Here is a 26279-nt window from a genome sequence, read left to right as displayed (position 1 = left end):
ACTTTTAACCACGTTTAGCCTCCGTCCTTTAACAACAACTTTATTTACCAGAAGGTGCAGCAGAGACAGACAGCGCTTCCTCCTAATTATCAAACGATTATGAGGGCTTTTTTTTTTTTTAAGTATGGCACAAATATTACAGGAGGAGACCAACTAAATTGATCATTCAACAATATTTCATCTTAAAAAAAAGAAAAAAGTCTCCAATATGTTATTTATCTTATTTGTTTCGCTTGTAAATTCTCTGTTTTTTAACATTTTTATCTTCTATATGAAGGCGCAGCAACAGAAACCACTAAGCTTCTGGCTTTTGTTCTTGACTTTAAGAGTTAATTAAAGGCAGATTAATCAATTAATTCAGCGTTTTTCAACCTTGGGGTCGGGACCACATGTGGGGTCACCTGGACTTCAAATGGGGTCGTCTTTTAAATTACTGGTAAAAATATTTTTTTTAACTAATTATTATTCTTTTTACAATTATAATTAAAAAGACCACACACAATCTTAAACAACTGTATTCTATACTTTCACTTTATCAAAATTGCAAAATTTGCAATGTTAAAATGGGAACCACTGAATTAATTGATCAGCTTTTTTAGCTCCAATCTAAAGGAAGCAGAACTGTGAGTTTTGTTTTTTCTGTTTTTTCCATGATTTTGCACATTTTTAGACGACGACAACGGACAAATTACAGGAAACAGAAAATGTTGGGGCGACATGCAACTGAAATCCCCTGAAATGAGGATGTTAAAGTTCACAATCGTCTTTAAACAACTTCGTTTTTTCCAGTGAAGCCCCCAGTACAGCTCTTAAGAGATCGACGACGCCTCTTGTGTGTCACTACGTTTTCAAAACTGACTGAAATAAAAGAAAATCTCATGAGTAACAAAGACAGAGAGGATTTAAAATCACCAAAACTTCAGAATAAAGTTCATTAAAAGGAGTTTCAAGTTCAATTTGTCAGTGTGTGTGTGTGTGTGTGTGTGATCACAGCTTAGTATTTTTTACACCATCATGCTTCATCTTCACGTGTTAGTGCAGAAAGACGATGCGTTCAGGGACAGATGGTTAAAGTGGAGAGCAAACACCAAGGAAAAAGAAGAGATATTAATCAGAGGCCGGGAGCAAAACAACAGCAAAGCTAAAAAAATAAAATAAAATAAAATAAAATGAACACCGAGTGAGTGAAGACACTGAAGGCCACTTACTCCTGCTGCTATCATGCGCCCTGTTATTATGGAGCGAGTGATTGGGCGACATGGGGTCGGACGAGTCGCCGCCGAGCTCCGCGTCCAACTGTGTCGGGCCTCCGCCGCCGGGCGCCTTGTTGTTGTCGCCGCCGCCGCCACCGCTGCCGTCGCCGCTGCTGTCGTCCCGGGACGCTTCCTCCAGCGGCAGAGAAACCCACTTACGTTTGTTACCTAGCGATGATTGCACACCGAGAACACAGCTTCAAGAGGTTTGTTCCAAAATGCTGGAAATCCTTCTTTTTTTTAAATTTGTTTTTCTTTTCTTTTAGAGTTGATGCATGAAATTAAAGATCATATATTACTGTTTTATAGTGAATTATTGTTAAATATTAAGCTAATTTGTGATTTAAAGACTCTACACACACAAGTTAAAGTAAAACCTTTATTTTTTAGGGGTGTTGCATGAAATTAAAGGTCATATTAATGTTTTAAGGTGTTTTATGGCAAAATATTATTAAAATTCAAGCTAATTTGTGATGTAAAGACTCTTCACACACAAGTCAAAGTGAAACCCTGGTTATAATAATAACTGTGAACCTTTTTTAAGACCGTGAGTCAAGCTCCAACTCGTTTAAAAAAAAAAAGTGGCTCAGAACCAGTTAAATTAAATCAATCACCATTTGGTTTCAGGGCAAAAGGAGCCGACCGAGTCACGACTTGTTTCCTGACAAGAAGCGCCAATCATCACCATTTTATTCATTTCACTGTCATATAATTTAACATATAAATTACAAGTCAAATCAAGAAAACCCTGCGGATCCCAGGTCTCCTGTGCTGGCTGTTTATTTTACCGTTTATGAGCTGGAAACATTTTGTATTTAAGGAGAGAAATTTGAAGCAATTGAAATCATGAACTATGCGGTTAAACTTAAACTGTGTGATATGATTAAAAGCTACTAAATGGACCTTTTATTGACTCTGCACCACTGTTTTATCCTTCTATAGTTTTATTTATACACCTCAAAGACTTATAATTTAGTTTATTTTAAATCAGTAATAAAACTAAATCTGATCCATCTTTGTTTTGGTCGATGATGAAGTGGGTTTTGTCTTTTTTTTTTTTTCTTTCAGTCTCCACAGATGTTGGTGTCTGTTATCGCTCTGGGTGTGAAACATCTGGAGCGAATCAGTTGGAAATGTGTGAACAAATGAGATCAATCAATCAATCACAGCAGAACATGCAACCGAAGTCTGAATCAATCAAACCATGATCAATACAGTTATTGACACGCATGCTCCCACGATGCAGAAGATCAACTCTGTCCGGTGAAAAGACGCTCATTTGATTCGTTAAAATTTGTTTAAATCGTCTTTTCACAGCACAGAGGTGAGAAGCGAATCAATCAAACGATCAATCGATCAATCAGGATCACAGCCTCGTTTTGATCATGTGTAAAAAAAAAAAAAAAAGCTGCTGAACATGCTTTACCCAGAGAGAAGAAACCTCCTCCTCCTCTTCCTCCTCCTCCTCCTCCTCCTCACCTCCTCTTTTCTTCAGGGCGGCGTTCTTGGCGTCCTGTCCCGTCTTCAGCTCTCCGTCCTTGGGCAGCTCCCCCAGCGGATCGCGCTGCTGCTGCTGCTGCTGCTGCTGAGCCTCCTGGTTCTCTTTGCTCTCGCTGCCGCCGCCGTCGTGGCTGCTCTCCGACTTCCTGTCCGGCCGCTCCCTCCTCTTCTCCTTGTCTCTGCGTGAGGAGGAAGACGGCTTCTTCCCGTTGTTGTTGAGGACATTTTGTTGCTGCTGCGGAAAAAACCGATAGGGACGGACGGAGAGACAAAATGGCTTTTAGAAGGACGATCTATCTTTTTTAAATACATTTTCTCTTTTTTGATTTGGTTGCATCTGCTACTTTTTAAAATAAAATAACATATAACTCTCTTTTAAGAGCAAATTCAAGGACTTTTTAGTGTCTCTAATGTCCTCAAATCTTAAAAATTGAACTTTAATGTTGTAAAAATGATATATATTAGTGAGTTTCTCTACTACTGTCAGCTCTTGAAGATTTATAATAATCCCACTGCATAACAGAACTAGTTTCTTTGCTTCTAGTTTCCTATTTCATTTTGAAGCAGTTCAATTTGTAGTTTTCTGTCCAATTTTACATACATATTTAAACCTTGCATGGTTTTTTATCAAGAGAGAAGCAGTAAAGAAGACGACTGGTTATTAAAATCAATCCATCACATAGTTTTTACTGTTTCTACCCTGTTTTAAAACCTGTAAGATAAAATAAAAATGATTTTGAAAATCTGCAATTTTGTTTTTTTGTTGTTGTTTTTTTTAAGAAAATGTCGACTTCAAATATTTTTTCCTCCCATCTTGACAGCTGAGGCCGAGTTAAGATGTTTTCAGTGCTCCATCTAGTGAGCAGAAACCAGAAAGACTTCTCTCTGGCTTTTTCTTTCACACACACACACACACACACACGTGTCATACCTCTTTGGCCAGTTCACCCGGTGTGGGCCAGTTTGTGATGTCACTGAAGTCGCTTGACTGTAAGAAAGAAAGAAAAAAGACAGAAACAAAGACGTTAACGACGACAAATCATCATAAAGTTGATTGTCTATGTGTGTGTGTGTGTGTGCAGCAGGAGGGCTCTGAGTGTGTGTGTGTCCTGAGAGAGAAAAGGAGGTCAGTGCTCCGTCTGTGGAAACACTGCAAACAACGACGATAAACAGGAGGCACAGTCACTTTTCCACCACCGCAAATTTTGTAAATTTGGACAATCTGATATGAGATCAAGGTTAGAGAGAGACGGCGAAACTTGGAGCTGCACAGAAAATTAAAGGTTGAAAGTAAATATCTGACAGGGTTGTTGGATACGAGTAAAAAAAAAAAGTAAAATGAGTTCATCCTTCAGGGTGTTTTGGCGTCAAACCAACTCTCACTGATGCACAATGTCCTGACTTCTTTCGTTCTCTTGTTAAATTATAAGCTTTAAGGGAATGTGTCACAAAAATCTGGCAAAAAAAAATCTACTTCCTGTTTATTATTAGTGGAACCAAAAGAAGAGCAGTGAGTTTGTTTAATCAACATAAAAGACAAACTACAGCAGCTAAAAGCCATTTTTTTCAAGTAAAAACCAACAAATATCACTAAAGAGTTTAATTTAAAGCTGGAAAATGGACTTTAAAAGAATATATTGCTCTGTTTACAAGCTTTAACTGCTGTTTTCTTTAAAGATTACAGTTTATATTTGGTTTTTTTTTTTCTGTGACAGTAGTGGGTGTTTAAAACAAGAGGCACAAATCTCCTGGTTTAAACTGGGTTTTGTTTACTCTGGGTTCACAGGGAATTAAATCCGCCCTCTGGAGTTTTGTGGTAAACAAACACGGCCTCTGTTTACACTCACATTGTGACACGTTGTGTTCTCACAAACGTAATGAATGGATTTCCATCCTCATTAAACATTTAGTGAAACGCCGCCCGTTTTTTTTTTTGTTTAAACTAATGTTAAATCCAGTTGGCTTAGTGACATCTGTGTGAGAAACTCATTATAATGACAATGTATTAAAACATCTCATTCATGTGGTGAGTTTAACTTCCTGCATTTTACACAACTGACTTGAGCTGCAACGACAATTAATCTGCAACTAATTTGATTATCGCTTATCTGATTCTAGTAAAAATACAAACTATTTGATTCTTAATGGGAGCATTTGTTGTTGTTTTAAATATAAATGGTGGTAAAAACTGGATTGAAGCTGCAGCGATCAGGCAGTTAATCGATTTGACGGCTCACAGGAAATTTATCTGCAACAATTTTGATAACTGATTAGTTGTTTTGAGTCATTTTATAAACAAATGACTCATTTATTAATTGAGAAATTAAATCAGTATAAAAAAACAGAGTATCTTTGGGCTATTAGTGGTTATTTGGAGTCAATTTTGTGTGAATTTTTATAAACTAAACAATGAAATGGTGTAAAACGAAATCAAAACATCATTTATTTATCATTTTACCATGTTACCGTTAAATAATATTACTACAAGTTGTTGTTTTTCATGTCAGTGTCGCTATTTTTAATGTGCAATTAGTTTACATTGGTTGCGTTTGTGTTTATATGTTAATTAGGAGACATAAAGTTTCACAAATTGAACTTCAAATCTCCAGATTAATGAATAATTAGAGAACAGAAGTAGTTATTTACACAGAGAGTGTTAAACATCTATAAGGAAACGTGTCCATGTTAAAGCTTCGGTGAATATAAACTATAGTATACAGTAGCACCTGGTCTTGACAGTATGTGAATGCTGTGCAGCTTTAATGTAACCCGTCACCTCGGGCATGTGACTGACTTGACTTTGACCATGGAAATGGCAACAAGTTGCATTCTGGGTCATCAGGGTACAATGTAAAGAGAGGGAAAACACACACACACACACACACGTATACACACAACATACTGTACGTGGGATGGTCAAAACCAGCAAAGTGAGCTTGTCTACACTATAGCAACACATAATAATAATAATAATCTATAGGTTTAATGATAATTAATGGTTTATTTTCCTTCTCACAACTTCTCTTTTGTGTTTCTTGTCTGATCTGAAGCTGACACTGTGAGTTAAAAAGAAAAAAAAAGAAAAGTTGCTCTTTGACATTTTGACATGATTTGGTCGGTTTCCAACCAATAATTTGACACAAATTGCAGTGGAAAAACTGGTTGGAAAAGCAAACAAGACCAACAGTCAGCGGATCACAGCGGCGAGCGCTCAGCTACAGTACGGTAGCAGCCAGCCAGCGAACGACACAGATGTTAATTTCCCATCCTGAGAGTTGACGAACCTGGCAGAAGCTGTGATGAAATGTGAACATGTGATAGCTTCGCGGAAAAAAAAAAAGTCGTGAGAAAGGGGCGATAACTTCTGACCACAGCAGCGTTTTATTATTATCATAAGGATAAGTAATTAATAACCAACATCCACAATAAAGACACAAAAGGTGTTAAAAATGAAATAAAAAACATTTACCTTGCTGGATTTCCTCGTCCTGGGTTTGCTGGCTCGGACGACTTTCAGAGCGTTTTGTTGTTGATCTGCAGATAAAACACCAATGATGAGTGACAGTGACATCATGCGCCGTCGCCGACCTTAATTCTTAATTCAACAACCTCCCCGGCCCGGAGCAGGTGGGGGGAGTTGAGGGTTGAGGGGGGGGTTGCTCAACGCCGGCGGAGTCAAAAAGTCAACTCGTGCACACACACACACTTATTGCATGCTCTTCTCCTGGTGTTCTGTATCAGTGTGTGCGACTGGGAATGTGTCAGTACAGAAAGAATAAATACACTCGCTCCTCCGGCGACTGAGCAACTTAACTAGTTGGGGTTTGTTTTGTGTAGAGAAAGAGAGAAAGGGAGGTATGTATGTGTCGGCGTCTCCGCAGGCAGCTGCAGGCTGGGAGTGGCCCGCTGCTGCAGCACTGACAGTCCCTATCGCTCCGGGAGAGGATGGTCCGATTGATAAGAGACGCACACACACACACACACACACACTGGGCCGAGGGCTTCCACATGAATGGGTGTGTGTGTGTGTGTCTGAGCCGAGTCGAGCTGAGCCGAGCTGAGCCTGCAGACGACCAGACAGTCCACCCAAAAACTGAGCCGCCTCCCCTCTCTCTGTACAGTAACGCTGTAAAACGATGCCTGTGCTCGAACACTTCAAATATAGCTTAGCTCCCCCCCCCTCGCACTTTGCTCTCTCACACTCTGGGCTCTGACACACATTCACTCACAACCTCAGGTCTAGAAGTTGAACAGTCTGAATTCAACAGGACTTCTGGTTTTGTTTTGTTTTGTTTCTTAAATTCAAATAAATGTGGCCAGACCATGAAGCCGCCGTCAGTAAAGTCTCTAGTTCCAAGTTGTGAAGTGAAGTAAACTAAACCGGATCGTCGTCTGTGTTTTTGTTTTGACTTTTAAACTTGCTGACGAAACGATTAGATTATTATTCAGTTCAGCTAATCGCACAAAACAAAACAGAAAGGCTAATAATCAATCCAGTTCTGATATCTGTCTGATAGTCAATAATTAAAAAGGGCAGCTCTTATACTAGGTTGTATTTGTTTGTTAAACTTCCACGTGGCAAGAAAACAGAAGAATTAAAGAAGGATATGTAACATTAAAGCAGGAGAAACTGTATTATACTACATACCTTGGATCCTACATTTCCCATAATGCAACAGTGCCTTCCATTGACCCCCCCCTCCTCTTCTGAAAAACATTCACTACTTCAGAAACTGCTACACCCTGAGTTTCAGGTGTAAATTTAACAGTTTGACTTGAAAATAAACTTTGGTGACACACCGACAACATCATGACGCGATAACTGAACATTTAATAATACAACACATTCATAAATTCTTCAATTTATTGTTAACTACTGGCGACAAAAACAAGGATTTTGTCACTTTCCTGTGTTTTAAAACCGTGGGAACTGAACATGTTTTAAGTTTTGGATCATTTTAAACACATGGGAATCAATTTCAATTGGGTTTAAAGATTAATTATCATCTTTTATTAGCTGAATTTAACACATATGATCAAATAAAGAAGAGATAATGACTTTTTTAAATGGAAAAGTTTGGTTTTTGTTGTTGTCAATCTGGTAATTTAAGGGGTTAATCTGAACTCTGAGGGGCCACAAACTAAAAAAACCACCATGGTTTTAAATCCTTTATTATAAAAAACACACTTCTACTCTGGCTTCTCCACCTTGTTGTTAACTACTGGCGACAACTCTACAAAAAAAACACTTTTCTGTGTTTTCAAACCGTGGGAACTGAACATGTTTAATTTTTGGATCATTTTAAACACCTAGGAATCAATTTGAATTAGCTATAAAGATTAATTCTGAACCTTCATTAGCTGAATTTAACACATATGATAAAATAAAGAAGAGATAATGACTTTTTAAATTGGAAATGTTTGGTTTTTGAAGTTGTCAATCTGGACATTTAAGGGGTTAATTTGAACTCTGAGAGGCCACAAAACTACAAAAACCTTCATGGTTTAAACACACACTCCTCCACCTTGTTGTCAACTACTGGCTAATGGCTACAACTAAAAAAAAACAAGGATTTTGTCACTTTCCTGTGTTTTAAAACCGTGGGAACTGAACATGTTTCAGTTTTCGATCATTTTCACACATAGGAATCAATTAGTAATAGGTATAAAGATTAATTCTGAACCCTTATTAGCTGAATTTAACACATGATTTAAAAAATTGAGAGAAAAAGATTCTTTAAAATTGAAAAGTTTGGATTTTGTAGCTGTCAATCTGGTCATTTAAGTGGTTAATTTGAACTCTGAGGGCCACAAAACTACAAAACCTTCATGGTTTTAAATCCTTTACTGTAAAAACACATTTCTACTCCAGCTCCTCCACCTGTCACCTGGTTCACCTACATACTTGAGCTTTCACTTGTAGTGACAGTAGTGAGGAGCAGCAGCAGCTCGGTGGGAGGAACTGCAGGCTGCCAGGCCATTGGACATGCAAAACGTGCTTTTAGGCAGCAAGAGCAGCAGCAAGAGTTAGCCTGGCTCGGCTCGGCTCTCTTTAGCCTCATTTCACAAACAACTTCTAAAATCTGCACTAAGGCTTTTGTGACTTTTTTGTTTTTTTTAAAGCCCAGATTGAGCCTAGCTCCGTGTGTGTCACTGTCATTTCCACAGCCCGTGTGGGTAGAAAGCTAAGTTACAGGCTAAAGAAGTAGCAGTTGTCAGCAATCAACACGTGGTGCTGCGGAGCAATCCGAGCACAGCAAGAGAGAGATGAGAGGGGGGATGGGATATGATGGGATGGGATATGGAGGAGAGGGGGGGTGTGGGGGGTGCAGGACAGCAAATACTGTATATGCTATGCCACCACCAACACCTCTGACATTCAACTTTAATATGCACTTCATTCAGGTCTGAATAAACCCAGATGGGAGGGTCTGGACTGGATTGTCTGACAGGGCCTTGTTGGGACCAGCAGTGGGGGTTTTTTAAGTAGGTGAAGCTGTCAAAGCTGCTGCAACAGCGTGCTCAGCTCAGCTCGAAAAAGTTTACTAAAAAAAGTGATGATAAAAACACACACACACATATATATATATATATCTGAAGCTCACCTTTCTCCTGGGTGGTGGTGGTGGTGCTGTTGCTGCTGCTGATGTTGTGGCTGTTGTTGTGGTGGTTGCTGCTGCTGCTGCTGGTGGTATTATTGCTGCTGCTATTGCTATTGCTGTTGTTGTTGATCGGTACTCTGCCCGTGGTCCTCTTGGTCCACGGGTTGACTTTCGGCGGAGGAGCCTCCACCACTTTCCTCTTCACCGCCTCCACCGCCGTAGTAGAGTCGCTGCTGCTGCCACCAACACCGCTGCTGCCACCACCGCTGCTGCTGCTTTGGTCGTTTTCTTTATCGTTTTCTTTGCATTTCTTCCCGTCTTCTGACACTTTCTGCCCCTGTTCCTGCTCTTTCTGCTCTTTCTGCCCGGTCTCGGACTTGTTTTGGTGGTTCTTTTTCTTCCTCTCCACCACCTCCTCTACCTCTACCTCCACCTCCACCGCTGTCAAACTCTGACTGCTCGTCTCAACCTCTGTGGACATCCTGCTAGTTTCCTACTAACAGCGCACGGTGTTAAATCCAGTGTGAATCGTTGGTCCTTTCTCTACTAAACCTAAAAAAAAAAACGCTTAAAAAATGAAAGAAAATAAAAAAGAGAGAGAGAACACCTCAAAGCGAGGGTGAGGTGACCACATCCACTACAACTTGAGGTAAACAACTTCCAACTTTTTTTTTTTTTTTTTTTTTTTTAGGGGACCTCGCTAGCCCCACAGCTAACCAACCGAAGCTAACGTTAGGCTAACCGTTAGCACACGAGCTAAATGTAAACGTTACTAACGGCCCTGTCGACTCTTCCTTTCGTAACCGCCGCGTCTCTGTGAAGGCTGTCACCGTCTGAAAACCACGCGAGTTGAACGGCTTCTTCACCTTGTTGCGAGTTTTTTTTCCTAACAACTTTAGTGTTAAAGTAACTAACTAACTAAGTCCTGCACCGACCTCCTCCTCTCTCTGACTCCACGCTACCAGGCAGCTACGAGCTCATGCAGCCTGAAGCTGCTGCTGCTCCTGTAAACAGAAGCCGCTGCTGCCCCCAGCGGCCGCGGTGTGCTACTGCACCACAAACACCACGTTAAAGGGATAGTTCAACCTTGACATGGCCCTATTCAAGACGAGGTGGAATCCACTAATTACTTACTTTGGACTACTAACATTACAGGACACCTAGATGATTCAGCATAGACACCTACAGGCCTGGACCCTCAAAAGTAAAAGGGTGTATTTCTGTTTCTATATTATTTCATTTCATGAGTATCAATCACCATGGAAATTCTACTCAATTTGACTTTTACATAATTATCAATATTTCTATTATCTATTCAACCATTTATTTTAACTTTCAGACCTCTGACACTGTCATAAGAATATGGAATCACCTTGCCGATAGGTTCTCTGTTCATGCTGTTCCTATTTTTGGCTTTTTCTACTTTTTTACTCAGATATGGAACAAAAGAATTTAAAGCTTTTAACAAGAACAATTCTGTAAGTGTGTTTAAGTATGTAAAGCTTGAAATATCAATAAAGACATTTGTTCAAAAAAAAAAAAAGGATAGTTCAGCATTTTTTTGGCAAATTCCCCCTATTGCCATAATATGGAAGCAAGCAAGGGCAGTTTGCTTCAGAAGATTTCAACTGGACTTCACTCAATGACCAAGAATCAATTCTTTCTTTTCTTTCTTTTATTTTGAAAAGTTGTCATGGCCAAAAGGCAGGTGAAAAACCTTAAACACAAACACAAATAGGCTAGATTAAGAAAATATACCCCAATAACAAATCAACATAACACAAGATCAAATAATTAATTTTAAACTTAATCTTAAACTACTAGAAATTAATCTTCAGAATATGTAGGAAAAATAACCATATTTAAAGCACACAAAATGAAATAAAGACATTTTTATCACTATTCAATGATAATTTTAACCTTTAACCAGCAGCTTTAAACTCCATACTTCTAGCTTTTTAACCTTTTAAAGGGATAGTTCGGCATTTTTTTGGCAAATTCCCCCTATTGCCATAATATGGAAGCAAGCAAGGGCAGTTTGCTTCAGAAGATTTCAACTGGACTTCACTCAATGACCAGGAATCAATTCTTTCTTTTCTTTCTTTTATATTGAAAAGTTGCCATCATGGCCAAAAGCAGGTGAAAAACCTTAAACACAAACACAAATAGATCAAGAAAATATACCCCAATAACAAATCAACATAACACAAGATCAAATAATTAATTTTAAACTTAATCTTAAACTACTAGAAATTAATCTTGAGAATATATAGGGGGAAAAAACATATTTAAAGCACACAAAATGAAATAAAGACATTTTTATCACTTTAACCTTAGCAGCTTTAAACACACACAATCCATACTTTTAGCTTTTTAACCTTTTAAAGTCTTTTAAAATACATTACATTTTTAACTATTTCTAAACCTACATGATTTTAAATATTTTTAGTTTTTAATAAACATTTTAACCAGAATTTTATACCATGATTTACTACTTTTAAAAACACACATTTTAATAGGAATTTAATAGTCCAGGCAATCTAGCTAATTTTGGACCCAAAAATAGAACTAATTGTAACAGAATGTTTTTCACCATACACCATTTCTATGAGGTGTCCAGAACAACATACTAAAAGTCCTAAGAAATCCTAGTTGGGGAAATATGTTTAATTCTCATCAATCCAAGATTGATTTACATAAAGTCTATGGGGCCAATAAGGCCAGAAAACAATACACCCCAATGGGGATTTTTTTTTCTTTACTGCTATCACAATGAAACTTCACACAATGAAAGTATTCATGAAATGTAACATTTTTTGTATTACAAGTTTCTTTGAAAATGAATTTGAATATGCAAATGAGCAACAAAAATACAAGATCTGGTAACTCAAAAATAATGAGAAACCAAATCAAAATAATGATTCACAGTACAGTACAGTACAGAACAGTAATGAATGAATGAAAATGAGAAACTTTCTCAAAATGAGATACCAAGTCAAAATAGAAGAAAGTATCTCATTATTTGGAGTTATTACATTTTTCTCCGGAAATGGGCCTCCATACCATAATCCCTAGTCACAGGAGTAGGTTCATTGCCTTTAATTATCGGTGCATGTTGTTTTGAGATCAGCGGGGCAGAGATGTGAGCTGCTCAGTGAACACAATGGAGGTGAACAGTACAGGTCCCCTGTCCCTCATCAAACTCATCAAATACACAATCCAACAACTCCACAACGCTCTGGTGGACAAGTTGTGACCTGCACATTCACCATGCTATGAGATAATCTTTTCTTTCACTTTCTTACAAAAATGCATTCTTTTTAGTTTTTATTTGCAGATGCAAATTTCATCAGTTTTTTATTTGCTTTGTCCTGTCGTCTCTGTGTTTTGGTTGTGGGAATTCATTCATTCAATTCAGTTCTCAAGAAACAAATGCACAAGCACAAGAGTAAAGAAACAGCAATGTTACAAGAATGCTGCAAGACTGGTCCATGTAACAAAGGAGGTTGTGACATTAATAATGCAGTGAGTTAATGCACCATACTGGCTTGATGGCCTGTACATGAATATGATTAAAAACCATTTCCTTTGCTCACGTCAAGTCAAAATAATAACAGACACAGACACAACAACCACATCTGCAGGACACAAAGGGACAAAATCAGAGTTTAATGTCTGTAATTCTTCTATAAATGCTGCAGCCACGATTCAATCGAGACATTGGATGAATATGTTTTATTTTGAAAGAGGAAGGATACATTTTATTCTGAAAGAGTGGGTACAAACAAACACAGAATATGTGTGAGTTATGTAATCTTTACACTGAGTTTACATTGGGTGTACGTACATTGGATTAGAATTACAGTAAATGCAATGGGACAGACACAGACAGCAGAGACATGAGCATCAAGGACAGATGTTCCAGATGTTTCACTGCAGACGATGCAGCTCGAGGTTTGGTGTAGATGAACGGATGCTCCTGCAGAAACGTGAGACAACGACAAGCTCAGAAACACAGTGATTCATAAAGAGACACATTCACATTTTAAAATCTTATAAGTGTCGTTCGTACCTTGGATGGACAGATCAGTTTCACCGGTTCGTCAAACGTCTTGATCAGCTGCTTCGCTCCTTCAGGCTGGAACTGAGAGAAACATCCTGATTCATTCACAGTGATATAGACCTCACATGGAGGTTTTAAGTCGTTGTAGGCCGAGATCTATATAACCCACAGCTTTACCCCACTACCATGTAATTAACAGCTACCTAATCGTTATAATTACAACTTTAAACCTCTAAAACTTCACCATGTTGTTCCACAGTCCCTTCGCCAGCTCCTCATGTCCCTTCACTCTGAAATGGAAACAGTCTGCTGTGAAGAAGCTCAAGTCGATCGTCCCGTTCTGCAGTTAAGAGGGGGGAAAATATTAAAGGGATAGTTCAACATTTTTAGCAAATTGGCCCATTTCCATAATCCCCATACTCATAGCAGTAGGTTCGTTACCTTTAATTGTCAGTACAAGCTATTTTAAGCGGAGCAGAGCCGTGAGCTGCTCAGAGCTACGCTACGGAGGCTCATGGGATTTCCTGGTTTCCCTCATCAAACTCATCAAATACACAATCCAACAACTCCAAAATGCTCTGGTGGACAAGTTGTGACCTGCACATTCACCACGCTAAGAGATAATAACAGAACGTTACAAGACAGAGTTGTTTTAGAGGTAAATGCAGAGACTGCTTGATGAAAAACTGTCCCTGAAGGCAATGCACATCAGCGGTTTTGCATGAATTTCCCTCTAAAACAACTCCGTCTGGTAACATTCTGTTATTATCTCATAGCGTGGTGAATGTGCAGGTCACAACTTGTCCACCAGAGCGTTGTGGAGTTGTTGGATTGTGTATTTGATGAGTTTTATGAATGAAACTAAGAAATCCCATGAGCCTCCGTAGCGTAGCTCTGAGCAGCTCACGGCTCTGCTCCGCTGTTCTAAAAATAGCTTGCACCGACAATTAAAGGTAACAAACCTACTGCTATGACTATAGGGATCATGGCAATGGGCCAATTTGCCAAATTGTTGAACTATCCCTTTAAGATTAAAACATTAAAATGAGACATTGCATGTGTGTGTGTGTGTGTGTGAGTTACAGGAAGCCTGGGTGGGTTTGCGTTCTTTAGATACGGCTGAAGAACAACGGCAAAGTCCTTTCTGAAGAAACGATCGCTGTGCAGAAGCTTCTCTAATCTCCTCTGTGAACAAGACACGTTAAATTATAAATGTTAATTAATAAATGTTAATAATTTCTGTGTTAAATGTTGCTGCACACACATTGATGAAACATGCACTGATGCATCTCAGCTGCAGAGAATAACGAACTCTTCAATCGGCCAAATAAAAGATGCAAATGAGAAACCACAGACTTTCTGTTTTAGTTGGAGCTGCAGTGATTAGTCATTTTCAACCTGACATGCAAAAAAAGGATTTGGTATTTTTAGCCTCAGCAGGAGAAGATCTTCTGCTTTTTTCATTGACATGTTGGATTCTTTTCACTATATTTACAGATAGATTACGATCAGATTATATCGATCAGGTTCAATGTTTTAAAACACACACACACACACACACACCTGGAACTCATAGTTAATCTGGACGAGCTCCTGCAGCTCAGTGGAGTTTTCTTCAGGTAGAACGAGACAAGAGCAGAAACTCCTGAGATTGTCAGATTATCAGATTATCAGATTAACACATAATGAGATTATCAGATCAATTGTGACTCCTAATCTCATCAGACCTGTACGTACACACAGGTACTCACTACAGCACTGACAATATACACAGCAGTTTATGATATAATAATGATAAAATATGATATATAACAGGAATATGGTTAAATACTACAGTAAATATCATGTAATACTATATTAATATGACAAAGCACTCGTAAATATGATGATATATTACAGTATATATGAAGAAATACTACAGTTTACATGAAGAAATACTGCAGTATACTATATATAATGATACATTACATTATGTGATGAAAACTCCAGTAAATATTATGTAATACTACAGTAATGAATGAAATACAGTATGTATATGATGAAATATGATGTACCGGTAATACTACAGTAAAATATTTAGTGAAGTAGGCCTACTATGATGAAATACTGCAGTGCAATCCTACACTATATGATGTAATCCTACAGTTAACATGTTGAAATACTGCAGTATACTATAAATAATGGTATATTACATTACATATATGATGAAATACACTAGTTAATGATGTACCGGTAATACTACAGTAACATATTTTGTGAAGTACTATGATGAAATACCGCAGTGCAACCATGATGTAATCCTACAGTAAACATGATGAAATACAGTATGTATGATGAAATACTACACTAATATGATGTAGTACTATAGTATTTATATATCCTGAAACACTACACAGTATTTAAAATGAAATATTACAGTATATTATCAACAATTAGTTTTTAGATTTGGGGATTAATTAGCAGATTATATGAAATTTAAATACTGTATGTTGTGATGTCATATCTCTTTTTAAAGGGATAGTTCAACATTTTGGCAAATTGGCCCATTGCTATAATCCCTATAGTCATAGCAGTAGGTTCGTTACCTTTAATTCTCAGTGCAAGCTATTTTTAGAACGGCGGAGCAGAGCCGCGAGCTGCTCAGAGCTACGCTACGGAGGCTCATGGGATTTCTTGGTTTCCCTCATCAAACTCATCAAATACAAAATCCAACAACTCCACAACGCTCTGGTGGACAAGTTGTGACCTGCACATTCACCACGCTATGAGATAATAACACAACGTTACCAGACAGAGTTGTTTTAGAGGGAAATACAGAGACTGCTTGATGAAAAACTGTCCCTGAAGGCAACGCGCATCAGCGGTTTTGCATCTCATAGCGTAGCTCTGAGCAGCTCGCGGCTCTGCTCCGTCATTCTAAAAATAGCTTGCACCGACAATTAAAGGTAACGAACCTACTGCTATGACTATAGGGATCATGGCAATGGGCCAATTTGCCAAAATGTTGAACTATCCCTATACCGATAGGTTTAATGTTATCAAATAAAAATGTTGCGTGTACTTCTGGAGCTGGCAGCCGAGTGTCGGCCTCTGAACTTCTCTCAGAGGTTTCATGGGAAGAATCTGCACCACGTTCACGATGGTCCTGGGAATCTGAAACCACAAAAAAAGAAGATTAACAAGAATCAGATAAAGAAAAAGAAAACCACATTCAGGAGTTTGGGTCATGCTGCCGTTTGTGGCTCTTTAAAAGTCACACACCGAGGCTGACGTGCGTGTTTTATCTGAGGAACAGGTTGAATGAACAGACCCACAGTTGTGTAAGAAAAAAAGAAACTCTCCATTTATTTTTAGATTTTTTTTGTTTTACATTTCAGCAACTGAGACTGAAATTCCTGCACAAACACCGTCATGAAACCTGGTTCAGACACAAACGTAAAGAGTACTGAACAACCCGCATGATAATAGTAATTCAAGCACCTTTAAATACAAAGGTGATAAAGAGCCAGAGAAGTCAAACAGCAGCAAAACAAAACTCATAAAAAAAAGCCAAAAAGCCACAGACAGGACAAGAACATGACAAGAGGAGGAGATATAAGATGATGTAATGATGCAATTAAACCAGACAGAAATAATATAAGTGAGATAAAAAAAAGAGAGAATTAAATCAAATAAAAGCACAAAAAGTAAACAGATGTGTGCAGCTGAATAAAACAGCAGTGCACTAAAACAAGATGAAAAAGGGAACTAATACATGAAGTTCATCATATATAATTTTATTTTGTAGTCTTATTATTTCTGACCTTGTTTAATTTCATTTTAATTTATTTTTACCTCGTTCATCATCAGGTCCAGAGCTTCTGTCATGTGTTGGATGAAGCTGTCGGGAGAAAACAAACTCTGTGGAGAGAATAAAAATACAGAGACTTCTTGCTGAAAAACTGTCCCTGAAGGCAACGCGCATCAGCAGTTTTGCATGAATTTACCTCTAAAACAACTCTGTCTGGTAACGTTCTGTTATTATCTCATAGCGTGGTGAATGTGCAGGTCACAACTTGTCCACCAGAGCGTTGTGGAGTTGTTGGATTGTGTATTTGATGAGTTTGATGAGGGAAACCAAGAAATCCCATGAGCCTCCGTAGCATAGCTCTGAGCAGCTTGCGGCTCTGCTCCGCCGTTCTAAAAACAGCTTGCACCGACAATTAAAGGTAACAAACCTACTGCTATGACTATAGGGATTAGGGCAATGGGCCAATTTGCCAAAATGTTGAACTATCCCTTTAAAGTCGATCCTCCTGCAGAGTTTCTGTTTGACCACATCTGGCACAGCTGCAGGGTGTGTCTGGGTGTGGACTGTCTTTTGTTTACACCTTGAACCAGCAGCGTCATGTCATGCAGCGCCGACACACCCACGAAGTTAAAACCACCGGACGTCAACAAGTAACAAATTAAAATGTCTCATCTTGAAATGCAGCGCACACATGCAACAGATGCAGATTTCAAAATAAAAGCCTGGCTCCTCCTCCTCCTTCCTCACCTTGTCTTTGCAGTAGTCACAGATGTCGTTCATGCCGATCAGCATCGTCACCACCTTCCAGTCCTCCTGGAAGTTCAGACCCTGAAGAACAAGAGGAAGAAGAGGAAGCAGCAGATGTGGGTCACTCTGGTTTCACTGCAGCTGCTGCACATGATGATTTAAAACCAGATAAGAGACTCACTGGAAAAGATCTGAAGGTGTCGATCATGTGTCGTATCTGATCTGAGACGTTCCTGCAGGAGAACAAACGTTGGGATCAATCAAACAGCTTCATGTTTGTTTCTAATCAAATTCAGCTTTCATCATTTTATTATTTAAACTTATTGAAGTTGTGGCACAAACATGTTAGTTTGTTGTTTGGATACAAAGAGTTCATTTGCAAAAGCAGATAAATGCCATTTTGAAAAAGATGAGCTGATGCTTTTGAATTTTTCGTTGCATAGTGTTGTTTTCAATAAAGATTTACTTTTTTGAGCTACGTCTGTTTTGTTAGTCTTATTTATCATCTTAGTTATCTGCTTTTGCAAATGAACTCTTCTTTTCTGTGGTTTTATGCTGTTTTGTTTTGTTTCTGCCCTCCTTTGTGATGCTGATTGTTTGTATGTTGCTGCCTCCTTATTATTCATATTTCCATTTCCTTAATAAGAGAAGAAAAGAAAAAAGAAAATAGAAAATAATTTGGTTTTGGTTTGGTGAAAAAAGAAAGAAAATAAAAAAGCAAACAAAAAAAAACATTATGCGCTTTGGAAAATGAGTTACTAAGTTACAGCTACACCTATTGGCTATAATTGGGTGCATTTACATTTTATCTTTTTAAAATGTTCATTAATGTACACTGTCCCTCTCGAACAAATAAAGGAAAAAGAAAAGGAAAAAAAAGCTCTGCACAGTTGATTTTCTACCATAGAGATGTTCAAAGTGGGGGCCGAGGTCCCCTGGGGGGCCACAAGAGGACATTAGAGGGTCGCCAACAAACTTTAAAGGAACAAACCATTTAGAGTAATGTGAGAAAAATGATTATTGTTTTATGTGCATTATTATAAAACACATTTTAGATCATATCTGCTCTGCTTCTGAAGTAGCTTGGTTATTCGCATGTAGCTAGTTAGTGCTACAGTTGCATTAATTAGTTTAGTTTAGTTTTTGCTGCTGTGAACTCTGCTCTGAAACCTCAACAGTGAGAGTCGCAATGAAAGAGAAACACATCGAGAGAAAATGCAGAGTGCAAAAAAACCCCCCAAAACACAGAGTCAAAGTGAAACAGTGAAGTGTGTCCACATCGTCGGTCTCACAGCGTGTTGTGTCCGGTGACGGCGAAGTTAAAACCCGTCTCGTTGACGGTCGTGGGTCGATTGTGGAACGTCATCACTGGGGCCGGACCGAGCAGGCTGGGATTGAAGAGTTTAAAGATGTCTACAGACAGACACAGATGATAACATCGTTAAAATGTTGTATAATGACACAGATTGTTGTTGGGATAAAGAGTTTTTACTTGTAGATTTAGTCTCAGATAAAGAATCATTTCCCACAAACCCTCATAAGAAAGGAGAAGCTAACACACTACAGCAACTGGCTAAGTTTTTATTATAAGCTGCAGTGAACTCAAACGTACTTGCCAGAGTGATGACGTTCTGAAAGGTGCCGTAACCTCCGATGCTACAGAGGAAGAAAAAGAAGAGACACAGTAAAAACACGCAACAGGTTGCTATGACAATAATAACAGTATTATTGGCCCAATCTATGTAATTGGGCCAATGAGAAGTCGTCATGTGACTGATTAGATTAGCCTAGATAAAGTTAAACAGGATCACTGAATAAACAGGTTATGGTCATATAGTGATATCACTAATTTAATGTCAGTAATTTAAAGGGATACTTCGCCCAAAATCAATAATCCACCAATCATCTACTCACCGTCATTCCAAGGAAGGGTTTGGAGAACTGTCAGCGTCATCAAAACGCTTTTTTTTAAATAATGGTGGCGGATAGAGTTCACTTTTGAATCGTCCAAAACACACACTATGAAACATCCAGATACCTCCATACTGCTCGTCTGTACTGACCCAAGTGTCCTGAAGCCGCCACATGGAAAAGTTGTTCTGAAAAAACTTAATTTGATCTCTGTTTTTATCCTTGTTGTAGTAGTAGCTCCCAGTGGCTCTGTTACGCCGCCATCATATGAAAACCCGTTGCCAGCCAAAAGCGTTTTGATGACTCTGAAAGTTCGTCCAAACCCTTCCTTGATGCATGACGGTGGGTAGAAAATTGGTGAATTATTGATTTTGGGTGTAGTATCCCTTTAATGGTGAAAGGCAAGGCTCATTTACCTCCACGACACTTGACGAAATTCAAAAGGTATCGCCAAAATTGTTGATCCATTGGCACCGATCGCTGTCTGCAACAAAAACATTTCACCAAAATAAAATCTGTTACAATATTAATATGTTTTGCAGTCACACAGATAATAAAGCAGTGTTGAATTAAAACAAGATTATTTCAGCATCAGTAAAATACTGAAACAGAACAGAACCACAGAGACTTAACTCCGTTTGTTTTCACTGATGGTTTAAGATTTAATAAAGAAAAACAGCAACGTGTAAAAAACAGCCATAAAACACAAACATATATTAATGAAAAGGACTTTTCAAAATAAAACGCAACTGAAACAACACTTTAGATTATAACAACTGAGTTTTAAACACTTAACGGATTATTTTACTTTTTATCTGCCAATAAAAAAACCCAAAGAACTTAGTGATTCTCTGCCAGTGTAAACTAATAAAGTTTTCAATTAAATCAACAAGGAGACAAATAAAGTTTTAATAGTTTAACACCAGCTCACTCACAGTTAAAGAGTCGCCCAGAGCAGCGATGACTTTCACGTCTGCAGCTCTGACATGTTCAACTAAAACAGAAGAAAAAACAACAGTTAATAGCCAGAAGTATACGTATATATTTAATGCAAATTGTATGCATTTATATTTTCTATATTATTTTAAAGTTTTATTGTCTCATTTTGCTTCAAAAAACTCTCAGACTTGCAGCATTTCTTTATCTTTCTTGGTATTTCTTTTTCCTCTAATGGCCACGGACAACAATAAACATTGTGCCTCTTTTCTCCTGATGAATTTAACTTTTCTGCCTTTAATGCGTCTTTAAAAGCTCATGACAGAGACCTGATGTGGGGACGGTTGGAGACGGGCTCATGTCAGGACAGTGAAACAGAGGATGTCGATCACGCTGAAGGAAATCTGCCCCGAAAACATCCTGCAGAAAAACATAAACCAACCAAAGCACATTCACATCATTAATGAGGCGTTCAAAGGCCAAACTTTGAGTGTGTGATTTATATGTTTATTAAAACATGTTATGATCCTGATGTGATGGTGTTAAAGGGATAGTTCAACATTTTGGCAAATTGGCCCATTGCCATAATCCCTATAGTCATAGCAGTAGGTTCGTTACCTTTAATTGTCGGTGCAAGCTATTTTTAGAACGGTGGAGCAGAGCCGTGAGCTGCTCAGAGCTACGCTACGGAGGCTCATGGGATTTCTTGGTTTCCCTCATCAAACTCATCAAATACACAATCCAACAACTCCAAAATGCTCTGGTGGACAAGTTGTGACCTGCACATTCACCACGCTATGAGATAATAACAGAACGTTACCAGACAGAGTTGTTTTAGAGGGAAATTCATGCAAAACCGCTGGTGCACGTTGCCTTCAGGGACGGTTTTTCAGCAAACAGTCTCTGTATTTACCTCTAAAACAACTCTGTCTGGTAACGTTCTGTTATTATCTCATAGCGTGGTGAATGTGCAGGTCACAACTTGTCCACCAGAGCGTTGTGGAGTTGTTGGATTGTGTATTTGATGAGTTTGATGAGGGAAACCAAGAAATCCCATGAGCCTCCGTAGTGTAGCTCTGAGCAGCTCGCGACTCTGCTCCGCCGTTATAAAAACAGCTTGCACCGACAATTAAAGGTAACGAACCTACTGTTTTACATGTATTTAAAACATCCACTGACAATATTGATCTTAATTTGTGAGAGTATAAACAGGTGCAGTGATTTAAAATGGTTCAGTTGTGATGTGTTTAATGTCTTGGAGACAGAGACGATAGGCTACCTGGTTGAAAATGTCTTGTTCTTCTCCTTTTAATGTGTCGCCTGCAACAGAAAAGAAGAAATATATTTGTTCAGATCCTGTAGAAACTATAAAACATGAATTAAAAGAGCTGCAGTGAATTTCACATTAAATACAAAAAGTACAGCGTGATTTATCACCTACCACTGACATGACATGTGGCAAACACACAGACAGCGAACGCAGCACAGAGCAGCATGTTTCCGTCTCCCAATGAGAAAAAGAGAAATAATGAGACAGGGTTTTTTCCTGCTGCTCTGGAGCTTTATTAGTGCGACCAACCTTTGAAATGAAAAATGGCAAATCTTATCTCTGACCTTTGCATCCATTATCGACGCCAGAGCTTACCACACACGGTGATATAAAGTAATCTATAATCGATTGATGATCGTAAACACGTCGAGTTCAAATTAAGATGTCAAACATGATACATGATACAGAAATTAGTCGTTATCAACACCATATAAATGTGTAATAAATGGTTTATTAACACTAATAATTCAAATGAGATGTTATGATTATTAATAAACACTGCACATTAACAAATATCTCTGTCTATGACTGCTTTATAATGTGTTATAAACCTGTTGTTACCTGTTTGTTTACTGCTCAGGTAAATAAATGGTTGACTTTGGACTTGGATGAGTAAGATTAATTAAAACTGGTGCAACTTAAGTTTATTCTATTTAAAAAAAAACTATTGGTAACCCAATGCAAAGTCATTTTAAAGTTCGTAGTCTACCGTTTTATATTAATTTTCGTTTGGCTTGTTTATTTCTCAACACATCAGCATGTTAGGTCTCATTTTGTGTGATAACTAAATTCCAACTTAACGATCTGAATAACTCACACAGACTTACAGATTTATTTGAATAAAGTAGGCATACATTTTTATGTGCACTGGCAAGTCCTAATAGAAATAATATGGGAATAAAAGATCAACTGAAATAAAGTTCAGCCTGGGATTATAATGTTGACCTTTTTTTTATGTGGGCACATAAAACATTGGGTCTTGGACAGTTTCTTGTCCTTATTTTTGTGTGTGTACACTGTTATAAGTCATTTTATTTGTATAATAGATCACATTTGTTTCCACTGTTTCACTATTTGAGGTTGTCAGACAAATAAAAGACTGTAAAAAAAAAGTACTTTAATGTGCCTTAAATATTATTTTATTTGCATTGTTGTTAATTATCACAGTGCAAGGTCATTTTACGTGCTCGCCGGGGTCACGCGCGTTGACCTCAGTCAGGTGCGTTTTTTCCCCCCCTACGTCACTTTTTCAGGTGTCTTCCTCCTGCTCAAGGTAAACAAATGGACTCCGCGGCGTTTTGCGGTAAAAACATGAAAAATGTGATAAAGCGGCGCGGATTAAAGCGAGTAAAATGCCCGGACAGAAGAGGAGATATAATGTACGGTTCCCCCCGGTGAGTAAAAATGTTATTTTTCTGTGAAATAAAGCCGATAACAAGCCACATCGCGGGCTACATGCTAACAGCTAACAGCTAACTCCACTCACGTAAAGCGTGGAGCGTAGGAATGCGTTCAGGGACGCTCGGAAAGTCTGGATATCGATGACAGTGAGGGTAAACATCGCGTTATATCTATGTTTTTGTCAACATTGTTAAAGTTTGACGTTGTTCAGAGACATTCAATGAAGTTAAATCAGAATAACGAAAGAAGAAAGAACCATGTTTGTTGTGCGTTACAGAACAAAACTACATATGTGACATATACATTTTTTTTCGGGTGTTGGAAGTTTGCTTACAAAGCTACGATTTCACAAGTAGAAAGAGAAAGTAAAGTTAAGAACTGTTTTTTCCGAGTTCCGAGTATGACCACTCGGCCTTACAAGATTTTAGTTTTATTTTAGTTTCCTACACTGTTAAAAACTGTGCTTTAGCTCAACGAGGTACGAGTTTACGAGGAGCACCTGAATGCAGCATCTTAATTTGGAAATGCCTCTGGTGTGTTGGAGTGAAATCTGTTGTTTTCGTTCCCAGAATCGTGTCAAAAAGATCATGCAGAAGGACACAGAGGTGGGGAGGATCGCGATGGCGGTTCCTGTGATCATCTGTATCCATTTTTAAAACAAAAAAAAACAAAACCTGCAGCTTAAGTGCAGGACTGTAGTAGTGCAGCGCTGACAAGGCATTCTGGGAGTTGTAGTCATTAATACCGACCTATGTACATCCATGGTCTGGCCCCTCTTAATTTCTGGTATGCAACATCTGGGAGACAGACCAGTTCAAAAACCAAGATGGAAGTTGGACTTTTGAATTTTGAATTTTTTTTGAAAATTTCTAGAGGTAGATGTCACATATTTATGTTGTTTTTAGAGAATTAAACTCAGATGTGCTGTTGGCAGCAACAATTAAAAACATTACAATGAAAGTGTGCATTAGAGTTAAGGTTGAATATACCTTTTGGAAGCATATTTTTCAATAGAACTTATGCTTGTAGTCCATATCAGCTTAATACACTGTTAACTTCTACATCTTGCATTAATTCACAACCATGCAACATGTAAATAATTTAATGAAATGTACCAGAATGATGAGTCCTGAACCACAGAGATCAGCGCGGGCGTTGGAGATGTTCCTGAAGTCTCTGTTGACCAAAACCTGTCTGATAACTCAGTCCAAACGCAGCGCCGTCGTGTCTGTGGCTCACATGTAAGTAGCTCTGCTGCTCCACCTTCACACAGGCACCACACTGTATGAACCAGACATGATGCATTCACTGTCTGTATGCCAAAATAATGGTACACAAAAGTCATTTCACACTTCTCTTCATAGTATAGTGATTATTTGGTATGAAATTATTAGGTTAAATGAAGTTTGCATGCACATAATGTCCATTTACTTAGTAAAGTAAGTAAAAAATATATATAAAGTCATGTTTTTTTTCCTGAAATTGTTTTACATTGATGTGAGAAGTGGAAATGCATTGATTCTGTTATTGTTTAGGAAGCAGTGCATAGAGTCAGAGAGGCTCTTCCACTTCCTGAAGGACCTGGTGGAGCGAGCGACGTCTACGGCAGCCCAGAAGGACAACAGAGGCATGAGTATCAGTATGTGGCCGTTATACAGGTAGGGACTGAAACACTCGGGTTATTTTCTCCCTTTAGGTTAAAAAATGATAAATGATTATCTGAACAATTGAACTCATCGTTGTGTTTTCCAGGTCGAGGTGTCATGAACTCTCTGTTAAAAAGTCGACTGACGTGGAGACGGCGCCGCGAAGGAGTTGCAACTCACTGGACAACGACTCCGACTCCAGCGTACGTGAAAACACTCAAATTAAGTTTATATCTCTTTACACAGATAAAACAAGAACTTTAATATTATTATTTTACCTCCTTTAATTAGGTTAGAAATAAAATATGTTCTTGTTGTTGGAGGGTGTTGAGTTACAACAGTGACCTCATGAGGCTGAAATGTTAATTTAATTACACAAGTTAATGTGGATTGAAAGTTTAATATTACAGTTAATAACCTCAGTTATTAGAAGTTTATTAAACTCACAGGATCATTTTTATTACTCGTTTCCCAATTTTATTATTTTTTGTTCTGTTTTCTTTCTGTTTCAGGAGTCGGAGCTTTACATCTGTTTGTGACTGAATCAACTGATGTGAAGTCCTTTTTGTTGAAAGTTTGTTTATTTTATTACCTTATTTCAGAAAAAAATTGATTCACTATTACAGAATAGGAAAATATTTAAGTTATGTGTTGTTTAAAATTCATATTTTTTTGTTTTTCTTGGGAAAAAAAAGAAAGAAGAGACGTAGCTTTTTGTTCTTATCCTCTTTATCTTCGTGTTTTAGGACGTTAAGTAACATGAAGGATGCTGTAAGTTTGCACTGAAAAAAGAAGTTTAATTATAAAGTTTAAATGTTTTTGGTTGATCAGGAAATTTTTGTTCAACTTTTTTATTTATAAAGCACATTTAACAGGTTTTGTTTTGATCTAGTAATGTAACGACTAAGTCTGTTATTTTCTTTTTTTTGTTTGTGATGTGACTACAGGCTTGTAATATAGGTACAATTCAGTTTTTTTTTTTTCAACTTTATTAAATTAAATTTAGTTTTCTGGACAGGGAAGATGTGAAAATGTGACCTGCAGCCATCTGTGAAAAAAGAAAGTGCTTCCTCAGCTGAATAGATTCGTCTGTGGTTTCA

General features: G+C 38.1%; 3 protein-coding genes across 4 annotated transcripts in view; 1 reads left to right on the top strand and 2 right to left on the bottom strand.

The window, feature by feature from the left end:
- Nucleotides 1-10330, bottom strand: part of larp1b (La ribonucleoprotein 1B) — a 38928-nt gene extending 28598 nt beyond the window's left edge. The window contains exons 1-5 of the mRNA XM_085767437.1: nt 9359-10330; nt 6223-6287; nt 3685-3741; nt 2733-2988; nt 1209-1421 (exon numbers count right to left, since the gene is read on the bottom strand). Coding sequence (XP_085623563.1) covers nt 1209-1421; nt 2733-2988; nt 3685-3741; nt 6223-6287; nt 9359-9836 — 1069 coding nt within the window. The 5' untranslated portion in view covers nt 9837-10330. The remainder of the gene's footprint in view (nt 1-1208; nt 1422-2732; nt 2989-3684; nt 3742-6222; nt 6288-9358) is intronic.
- Nucleotides 10331-12767: 2437 nt separating this feature from the next.
- On the bottom strand, nt 12768-22372 carry LOC146963305 (phospholipase B1, membrane-associated-like). The gene is made up of 16 exons (XM_085767434.1): nt 22244-22372; nt 22082-22122; nt 21132-21222; nt 20802-20860; nt 20283-20350; nt 19568-19611; nt 19248-19368; nt 18137-18188; nt 17956-18036; nt 17253-17318; nt 16480-16571; nt 14982-15063; nt 14502-14603; nt 13663-13758; nt 13428-13499; nt 12768-13334 (listed from the first exon to the last, which is right to left on the bottom strand). The coding sequence occupies exons 1-16, from the start codon at nt 22296-22298 to the stop codon at nt 13215-13217; spliced, it is 1242 nt and encodes a 413-aa protein (XP_085623560.1). The 5' UTR covers nt 22299-22372; the 3' UTR covers nt 12768-13214.
- A 933-nt stretch (nt 22373-23305) lies between these two features.
- LOC146963304 (dr1-associated corepressor) lies at nt 23306-26235 on the top strand. 2 transcript variants are annotated; one of them, XR_015034709.1, is made up of 7 exons: nt 23378-23511; nt 24103-24175; nt 24681-24774; nt 25069-25191; nt 25286-25382; nt 25692-26111; nt 26151-26235. XR_015034709.1 is itself a non-coding variant. In XM_085767066.1 (6 exons), the coding sequence occupies exons 1-6, from the start codon at nt 23485-23487 to the stop codon at nt 25716-25718; spliced, it is 456 nt and encodes a 151-aa protein (XP_085623192.1). In that variant the 5' UTR covers nt 23306-23484; the 3' UTR covers nt 25719-25829. The 2 variants fall into 2 exon arrangements, 1 of the variants encoding a protein (XP_085623192.1); XM_085767066.1 differs by lacking the exon at nt 26151-26235 and having other exon boundaries at nt 23306-23526; nt 25692-25829.
- Nucleotides 26236-26279: the final 44 nt, after the last annotated feature.

The sequence above is a fragment of the Trachurus japonicus genome, chromosome 22, assembly GCF_045865225.1.
Source record: "Trachurus japonicus isolate A0001 chromosome 22, Traja_1.0".
In the NCBI taxonomy this organism is placed as follows: domain Eukaryota; kingdom Metazoa; phylum Chordata; class Actinopteri; order Carangiformes; family Carangidae; genus Trachurus; species Trachurus japonicus.
The sequence above is the reverse complement of the archived record's forward strand: the minus strand, read 5'-3'. Positions and strand labels throughout refer to the sequence as shown.